The sequence below is a fragment of the Antrostomus carolinensis genome, unplaced genomic scaffold, assembly GCF_000700745.2.
Source record: "Antrostomus carolinensis isolate BGI_N321 unplaced genomic scaffold, ASM70074v2 scaffold3831, whole genome shotgun sequence".
Lineage (NCBI taxonomy): Eukaryota > Metazoa > Chordata > Aves > Caprimulgiformes > Caprimulgidae > Antrostomus > Antrostomus carolinensis.
The window spans coordinates 888-10,889 of NW_010293355.1; the positions used below are offsets into that span (position 1 = coordinate 888).

At 45.1% G+C, this 10,002-nt stretch overlaps 1 protein-coding gene across 1 annotated transcript; it reads left to right on the forward strand.

The window, feature by feature from the left end:
- Nucleotides 1–270: 270 nt before the first annotated feature.
- On the forward strand, nucleotides 271–2,617 carry RPL8 (ribosomal protein L8; the record flags this gene model as incomplete). The annotated part of the gene is made up of 4 exons (XM_010177223.1): nucleotides 271–431; nucleotides 854–1,072; nucleotides 2,029–2,144; nucleotides 2,421–2,617. Coding segments are annotated over 4 exons (655 nt in total), but the record flags the coding sequence as incomplete, so codon positions are not given.
- Between the last annotated feature and the right edge of the window lie 7,385 nt (nucleotides 2,618–10,002).

Consider the following 10,002-nt stretch of genomic DNA (forward strand, 5'->3'; position numbering starts at 1 on the left):
TTTCAGGAATAAGACAGTTCAGAGATGGTTAGTTTCAAGCAGCACACTTAACCAGAGTCATTATTTTGTGGTCCAGGTACTGGAGGCTGTGTCCTTACACATGTGATCACAGATACTTGAGGTTGTATTCTTGGTGAATCTTCAACTCGTTCACGTCAGGAGGAATCCAGATTCCTCTGAGAACAGGGCAGCATCCTCCTGAGAATCACCTCAGTAGGAGTAATCTCCAGTTTTTCTAGGTCTTTGATTTCTGCAGACCCTGTTCTAAAGTGCATCTCCATTCCAACAGGACATCATTCACGATCCCGGCCGAGGTGCTCCCCTGGCCAAGATTGCCTTCCGTGACCCTTACAGGTTTAAGAAGAGAACGGAGCTGTTCATTGCTGCTGAGGGCATTCACACGGGTCAGTTTGTTTACTGCGGCAAGAAAGGTGAGTTCAGACTGACACTGTGTCCCCTGGGCGGCTTCAGCATCCAGCAGGTGTCTTCTGAGCGCGTGGAGCTGGGGAGGGTTTGAGCCGCGAGCCGTCACAGAGCAGCTTCCACTGGCTTCAGGCAAACCTCCATTTCCTCCCTGGAGATTGCTGTCTCCTCGTGGGGCCTGTTTTGTGTAACAAGCCCAACCACAGTTCTTGCCAGGTGTTTGGGTGGTTCTGTCTGGAGTCCCATTTCACCTGCTTTTCTGTTCCACTGAATGTGACACTTGTGTTTCCAGTCAGACAATAAGAAGCGCCCCTGCCTGTTCCTGCGGAAGCGTTTATGCCCTGCCCTGCTGTGTGCACAGACCCTTGTTAAATAGACTTGTAATTCAAGTACCAGGGCCCAGGTGAAGCTGTTGGTGCTCTCCTTGCAGCTCAGCTGAACATTGGCAATGTTCTACCCGTTGGCACCATGCCGGAAGGCACCATTGTGTGCTGCCTCGAGGAGAAACCTGGTGACCGTGGAAAGCTGGCCCGTGCTTCTGGAAACTACGCCACCGTTATCTCTCATAACCCTGAAACAAAGAAAACCAGAGTGAAGCTGCCTTCTGGCTCCAAGAAAGTGATTTCTTCTGCAAACAGAGCTGTTGTGGGTAAGGAGTGACACCTGTGGACTTCTCTTGTCACCGAGTTTATGTAGTACTGCTAGGCAAGCTTTCAGACAGGGCCCCGGCTCTCAGTACTGGCTAAAAGATAACGTAATTGACAGGTGGAACCCAGGGTGATGCGCAGGTACCGTCTGTGTATTGTGCCTGCGTCACTTTTGGTAGTGGGAACTTAAACTTGGAGATGGTTTGATGTGGTGAGAGGACAGAAAAGTAGATGCTGATTGTCCTCAAGCTGTAACGGAATCACTCAGCTTGTAAAATCTGCAGTCAGACCGTGGCCAGGGAGGAGATGTGTTAGTTACCAGGTTTGTTACACACTTGACTGGCAGCTGTACTTGTCTTTTGGCACTTGATTTAGTCCTGAGCAAGTGGTGAAGGTGGAAGGAGAGAGAGAACTGAGAGACTCAAGAAATGCTTCTTGATGAGACAGCAGTTACTAAATGTCCCTGCATCCACATAGAAGATCAAAATGAGTGATCTGTGGTCTGTTACTCTCGCAAAATTGCCTAAATAAATAACGAAATAACTAGCCGTTAAACCTCAAAGGACTCGAAAGTCCCCTGAGCTTTTTCAGTTCATACTTTATTTAGTTGTAACGCTGACAAAAACTGTTATGGCCAAGAAATTCTAGCAATGAAACTGCTAAAGCTTTAGCAAAAATGCTGAGCTCAGTCCTCTATGCCTGGGTTGAAGAGCAGTAGTTAAAGTACGTGTCTCCTGGCAGATCCCTTCCTGTGTGGCTTGTAGCTTGAGCTTAACCTCATTGCCTGTGTTGGCTGGAAAGTACGGGTTTGAGTATACAGTTGGGATTGTTTGAGATTTCTCATCAAAAGCTTATTCTTAGAACTTGAATATTATTAGGAATTAGTCTTGTTCTTAAACTGTTTCTTTGGTGCTCTTGACTGTTGTATTTGAGTGCCATAATTCCTGTAATTTCTCAGGAATTGTTGCTGGTGGAGGTCGTATTGACAAGCCCATCCTGAAGGCTGGCCGGGCCTATCACAAATACAAGGCGAAGAGAAACTGCTGGCCACGTGTCCGTGGTGTGGCCATGAACGTGAGTCCATCTTCAATCAGCGTTTTCACTTCCCTTTTTAATGGTTTAGAAAGGATTTATTTGATAGGGGGAGGAGTGTGGCAAATACCTGGAAAGAAGCTTCACAGCTGTGTAATGGCACATTCAATTAGGGTAGTTAGCAGCACTTGAGGGTTACTGCACTGTATGAAAGATGAAGCCATTGCCTTTTCTGTTCCCTTAAATCATTTATTGCTGTTAAACATCATTACTCATTTCTGTTAACCATATTCACGACCTGATGTGCTTTTTCCACAGCCTGTAGAACATCCCTTCGGTGGTGGTAACCATCAGCACATCGGCAAGCCTTCAACCATCAGGAGAGATGCTCCTGCTGGGCGCAAAGTTGGTCTCATTGCTGCCCGCCGCACGGGCCGACTGCGTGGAACAAAGACTGTGCAGGAAAAGGAGAACTAAAGACCCAGGGTGGAGTTTACAGAATAAATTTTTAAAACAAAGCTTGTGTGAAGTTCAAGTTCTCTGTTGCGAAGTGTGGCTAAAATAGGGACAATAGCTTCAAGAGGGGAAGCTGTGAGTGGAGATGAGGGTTTTTCTAGGGACGTGGTGGCTTAGGCCTGACAAAGTGTTACAGACCGATCAAGTAATCCCTTGGGTACCTGGTTTAACGTACATATGGAGCCACGATGGTTAAAGGGTGCTCAGTTCTCTGAGGTCTTCCTTGTCTTCAGGAGCAGGGGTTCTTTTTGCCAGCACTCTGTCTGGTGCTACGTGCTGGTTTAACGTACAGATGGAGCCAAGATGGTTAAAGGGTGCTCAGTTCTCTGAGGTCAGAGACTGACAGAATTGTTTTCCATTTTCATCTGCTGTGTTTCTTTGGAGGAAAAGCTTGTGAGAGTAGTGGAACACCTTACAGAGGAAGTGTTTCAGCTACTCTTGCTGTCAAGTTTGGGCTTCTTTTCTGAAACCTCAACCTCCAAACAAATTGAAGGTATTTCTGTCTGAGCACAGACTCGGCGTTTGAAGTATGGCAGAGCCTGCCACCTTTACTCATCAGTGTTTAGACAGGGCAAAGCAAGATTCAACATTGCCTCCTCTGCAGGCTGTCCAGCAGAGTGCTGTCCAGCTTTCCATGACTGGATAGTCCCAGGTATTGTAACGGCACTAACTCCTCACACCACTAAGCTGTGTTCTCCTAAGAACAGCTGTCTTGTGAAAAGCCAGCTCTTGAGTCGTGGTTGTTACTGCAAGAACAGCTTAACTCGCAGCCTGCTTGGAAAAGTAAAGCTGTCAAAGCAGCTGGAGCTCAAGTTCACTTCTGAGCACTCCTAAAGCACTTTAGCTTTTTTCCCCAAAGAAGTTTTATATTTTGGGCAAAAATCTAAAAAGCAATTTGATGAGTTTTGTTTCTTTTTATATATCCCCCAATTCAGTCAAAGTTTGTGAAAGTTCATGTCTCATGGTTTTGCCTTGAGGTCAGATGCTCTTGCTTGCTTATGTGCCCATATTCTCCTGACATGGATCTCAATTGAACACTCCTCCCAAACAGCATCAGGAGAACAGTTAAAATAGTTAATGCTCAGGTGCCTACCTTGACAAGAGCCAAATTAAGAAAGGTTTCATAATATGTCCAATGCAGTAGAAGTTTCCCTGCAATGAGAGCTGTTCTTTCAGGCTCTTGGTGCAAAGAACTTTCAGAATCACGTGCATGAAATGCACCTAAAGGACTCGCAGAAACCATGATTTCCAACCACACTTGGATTTGTTGAGTCTCTCTATTTTCTAGGGCAGGGGGAGGTTCTTGCTGACAGCACTTGCTGCCTTTGTTGCTGAGCCTAGGCTCTGGCAGCTCCAAGACCACCAGGTGTCCACAGCCAACAGCTGGAATAGCAGTGTGCTAAATCTATAGGTATGGAATAATTGCACCATTGAGTAAGTACCGTATTGCTGGAGGCAGCTGCAAACACATTTAAAGTAAATACACAGGCTGCAATGCTAAAAGTCACTTTAAATTCACACAGTAGTATGAGGATTTTGCAGATATGAGTCCATTCTCTAAACTGAGGAAGAGTTGTTCTTGTTGCAAGTAACTACTATTAAAGTACAGTCTCATTACAAAGTTTGCTACAAATTTGAGTCTTTTCTGTAATGTTTGCATCCTGTAGGTCTGAATGCTCACAGCACGTTCTAACTGCTCCTTCAGAAAGACTACCTGGAAATGAAAGCCAGGCTGGTGACCTAGAGTGTGTTCCAAACATTAGCCTGTAACTATGCTAAATAAGGAGCTCGTGCCACTCAGCTAAGGATGTCTGTCTGGCCGTCCACACATGAAAGCTTTAAGCATGTGAATAGGTAATACAGTGGTCCCTGGGGCAACGCACATTTTGGAGCAGTAGGAGAGGACTGCTCGGGCAAAGTGAACTGGAGGAGCAGATGAAGCCAGAGGTGGGATTTTATGCAAGACAGTGCTTGAAACAGTTGTGGGGAGCCCATGCATGTGCATGTCGATGCAGAGTGGAATTTGACTGTGAGGATCAGGCTGCAGGACCCCCCCTGCCCTGGTGGAGCCGCACCACGAGTAGCTGAAGGTGGCATAAAGGCCATTGACACCCAGGAGAGTCCTCAGCCTCGATGGCGTTGAGCCAAGTCCCTGGGCACACCATGGGGAGGTGTGAAGGGAGCAGCTTCTTAGTGAAACAGCGGGCACCTACAGCCAGGCTGCCAAATGACCCGAGGAGACACAATGCAAAAGAGCAATATTGGAACTTAATTCTTTCAGAGGGGAAATTACTCAAGAGACTTCAAGTCCAGTAACATGTAACTTAAATTTAAAAAGCCATAGTGATATTAACAACTGACCATAGCACAAGTCAAACCTTCTCCAGGGGCAAAATAATCCCCCCAGCAGGTGCTAAAAATTTAGAAGAGAGATGGAAGGGAAGAGGGAATTAAGTAAACTGAATGACTAAAAAAATCAGAGGTTCTAAAGAAACCAACATAAAATGGAAAATTTTAAAAAACCGAAAAACATTTTCCAAACTGAAGGTTGAACTTAAGCTGTAGAACAGAGTGAACTCCAGCAGATCACACAATAGGGGAAATTAAGAGAACTAACAATGTGACAATGAAATAATTAAAAAATACACATAAAAATATACTGTTGAGTTACTGACAAACTTACTTCAGCCTGGGAGGATCTGTGAAAGGACTGAATGGAAAATGAAAATGGGACTGAAGTTGACATCAGTCACTGGCCTCTGCATGGGCTGAATAGTGTCAGCCACCTACGGCAGGCAGGAGGTTCAGCTGAACGGGGTAGCAGCTCCTTCTGAGACTACACTGTAGAAACTGGAAATTAAACAGGACAGGGACACTGCATAGAAGCAAGGTGCCTTCCTTTACCACCTTGGCTGGCAAGATCCTCAGCTTCGTAGGCTTACTACTTTCTAACAACAAAAATGCAGTGCAAACACAGCAGTACCAAGTGGAACAGTGTTCAGACCATCCAGAGCATTTTGCCACTGGGTTCTGGTGTATTTAACCATTTACCCATCATCTACAGCTGGTCCCAGGACTCAAAGGTCAGAAGAGTTACCATAGACTGAAGAAAGCTGATTGGAAATAAAAATGGAAGATTGTCCCTCTTGAGGCAAGATAGCAGGATGAGACACAACATCACTTAGAGAGAAGCATGTCACCCCCTCAGAAGCTGAGACTATTTTGGCAGGACACCAATATAATTGTGCTTCTCCTACCCCTGTAACTCTTTGAATGCTTTTATATTCACCCCTAGTAATTATATTTTAAATGTCTGTCATACTCAGCAACCTCTGGCTCAAACCAGTTGTTCTTATCAGCATGACAGACTACACAGTTGATTTGTTTATATAGTTTATATCCGGGATACTTACTTCATTAATTAATGTCTCAATTCCCAGCCTTACTGCTGCACAGAGAACATGGAGCTACTATACATACAAACTTGAAAAGCTACATCCATGCTTATTAAAAGGAAAAACAAAACAACAACAAAACAAACTCCTGTAAAGATTAGCATGGCTACAAAGATATCAGACATCTTGAAATGAAGAATGCTCTGTTTTAAAGAAAGATGGTAAGTGCTCTTGTAGGAATTTCAGTGGTTATTTCCAGTATAAGGCTTTCTTCACTACAAGGAAAAGAAAAAAAAATAAGGAAGAAAAAATATATACCAGTAAAGCACTAAAAAGTCTTCATTTAGAATCACAGAATGGTTTGGATTGGAAGGGGAAATGAAGCAAGCTCTGTTTTAAAGAATCATAGAATAATAGAATGGTTTGGATTGGAAGGGACCTTAAAGATCATCCAGTTCCAACCCCCCTGCCATCAGCAGGGACACCTTCCACTAGACCAGGTTGCTCAAAGCCTCATCCAGCCTGGCCCTAAACACTTCCAGGGAGGGGGCATCCACAGCTTCCTTGGGTAACCTGTTCCAGTGTCTGACCACCCTCACAGGAAAGAATTTCTTCCTAATATCTAATCTAAACCTGCCCTCTTTCAGCTTAAACCCATTTCCCCTTGTCTTGTCATTAGTTGCCCTTATGAAAAGTCCCTCCCCAGCTTTCTTGTAGCCCCTTCAGGTACTGGGAGGCCGCTATAAGATCTCCCCGGAGCCTTCTCTTCTCTAGGCTGAACAGCCCCAACTCTTTCAGCCTGTCCTCACAGGAGAGGTGCTCCAGCCCTCGGATCATCCTGGTGGCCTCCTCTGGACTCGTTCTAACAGGTCCATGTCTCTCTTGTGCTTCAATTTCCACCTACTGAAAGACTGAACAGCATTTCCTTCATCCTTTCTTAAGGCTGTATTATGAAACACCAAGTCTTAAGCATAGATATGTATCACAAATCCTTTCATTATAATAGAACACCATCATTATTATCCCTTTCCAATCTACTGCTCCACTGGTATCTCCACAGCCTGATGGCTGTTGCACAGAGAGCACACGATTCTAACTTCTGCCGAGACCCACACTGCAGAAGCACGACTACATCCAGCGATGGGCAAGGCTCCTCAGCTCTCCAGTGCTTTCCACACCACCACCTCCCACTCCTACCAGCTCACCCGCAAACTGCCTGCCCTGGATCAGTCAGAAGGGGGCGGGGGGTGCACTGCTGGAGGACCCACAGCCTGCTACACACCAGCACAGGGAGGGAGGAAATACAAAGGGAGATGCAAGGAAACCGTGGAAGGTAGAAAAAGGTCAGAGCAAATCTCTCCAGAGAGTTTTTGCAAAAAGAAGAGGGGGAAACAAGCTTCAGCAACAAAATTCTAATGTTGACTTTGTTACGTTGCAGTTACCAGGTACGTGAGTATCCAAACCCAGATAAACGCTTTGGGCCGCATTTTCAGCTAACGCAAAAACCAGAGGAGCCCATGTTCTCAAAGGCTTCAGGGAGGCTCTCCATAGAAGTTAAATTTAAAATTGGCTTTTTTTGTCCTGTGGCACTAACAAATTCTCAGAGGGACATATGAGAACAGAACACATTCATGGAAACCACTTTATGTTTGCGCTGTCTTGATCAAAATCTTTCTTCTCCTAGTTTATAGCACCCCCCCAACTGGCAATGAACTATTGGGACACAACCAAAATTTGTCTTGAATTCTTAATTTTTGCTAGCATGTCGATGTCTAGAGAATTCACACACACATCCACTCAGATGGGTTACATCTATATGTATGATAAACATATGATAAACTCGGGTGTTACCTGCTTCCACGGATGTCTTGTTTAAATAGGGGGGTTTTCTAAAAAATCTAATGTTAGTACTACAAATTTCCAGCAATTTGCCATTGTTTTGTATTTTCATTTACATGTCTTCAAAGCCAGTGCCAAGAGCAAACATAGCAAACTGGAGGTTTCCCTTAGCTCTCCATTGCACCCACTTCAAATTCATTTTAGGCATCGGCCATTGCTCTGGTAGAGTAAAGCAACCGGGTAACGGGCACGTGAGGGAAACAGGGGGGTAACAGCAGCAGCTATCCAGCAGCCTGTACCGGCTTCTAACAACCAGGGACGTGGAAGGACACCTGTCCTGGAATAACCACTCGGTACCGAAGCCTTTGGCCTTCAGCAGGCATGAAGATGGAGGGAGCCCCAGGAACGTTCCCATGCAGCCAACTCTTCTCCAACGACCACACCGCAGCCAAGTCAGTCCTCACGTGCTAGAAGAGATTCAAATGCAACAGCAAACCTGGGTACTTTCTCGAGTCAAGGACACCCCAGCTTTATTACCCTGTCTTCATCACAGCAAGTCTCTCTTCCATCAACAACTTCAACACGTTGTATTTTAATAAATTCAACACAAGAGTCCTCCACTAGCCCATTCTTCAGATAAGTCCACATTTTATTTACGGTTTGCTGTTGGTACTTCAATTGGATTTTTATATATATATATATATATACACATAATCTAAAACCTACATCAAAATCATGTTGACTGCTCTGAAGACCGAGAGAAGTGACACGACTGAAGTTTTCTTCCACAGCTAGATGGTAAGTCTACATTCCCACAGTAGTTTTTGGTTCAGGTTGTTGCAGAAGTGTTCAGAAAGCCAATACCAGGTCGGTCGGTCTCAGGCTCAGAGTGGGAGGGTTACACACAGTTCTCTTTCAGCAGTTCAGTCTTACACACAACCACGGTAGCAAGCAGTAACATTTCTTTCTAGACAAACACCTGGGTTGGTCTGCAGAATTCTGGCTTTTCACATTGGCTTCTCTTCTCTCCCTTTCTAACCCCTCACGACACCAGCGTAGCTACGAACCAATATCCCTCTGTCGCTGTTTAAGCCCAGCCCAGCCTGCGGCTGCATTATTTGAACAATATTAGTTGCGAAAGGATTTTAAGCTACTTCACCTGGGTAAGGAGGTAGCACGAGAGACTGAGTAGAAGTGTGTTTGTGAGTCCATGTGGTGCTACCTGAAAAAATGTAAGATCCTTCATTTTGATGCAAACACACATACCCAATTCTTGGAGTCACGTTTCACATGATTTCATACCTCCCTAGGAAGAGGCAGGGACTGCCCTGTGCCTGCCCAGCAGACAGCCTGACCAGCTACTTCTGCAGCCGTACTGGCCTGACCCAGAAGAAATCACCATGCTGCTAAAGCCGCTTCCCAGCGTCCCAGCCAGCAGCAGCTCAGCAATGAATGCCAAGAGGTAGAAGGTATTAACAAGCTTGCAAAGCCTCTCGCCCAGCCCACTACCGGTCTGTTTCCTTAGAGGATTCAACTCAGTAGACAGATCTTGGAGGAGAAAAATAATAGGAAATGCTTTATATGCTACTTAACTTCCTGCTAGAAATGAATTCTTCAGCGCCTGGGGAAGCCTGTGGTTCAGAAGAATTCACACAGGGAGGGCTCACGCTCCGCTGCCACCGGCGGTGTGAGCCCAGGCCAGCTCCCAAGGGATCTGACCTCCCTCCCTTCAGTGAAATATTTCCATTTCTCCTGCTTCACCTGTTCTTAATCACACAGCAGGACAGGCAGATAGAATTTGTGAGTATCATTAAATCTCTAAGATGCAGTCTTTGTGTTCCTAAGCTTTTGAATTTGCTTCCAGAAGGCCTTCTAAGGACTCTAAAGCACCCACCAAATACTTAAATACAATCAAGTATATTAAGTGTCCCATGTTTTCAATCAGCGTTCTTTTCTAAAGGAGATTCCAAGTGAGACCCACCATTTTTATTTACCTGTAGAAACTAACAGTTCAAGATAGAAAATGAAGCAAATCAAACAAAACCCCCCAATAAGCTACAAGCTATTTGAATTCAAGACTGCCATCAGTAGCACGTAGCTTCCCCCCCCCAGATAAATTTATCCCAGATAAATTGAAGATTTAAGAGATG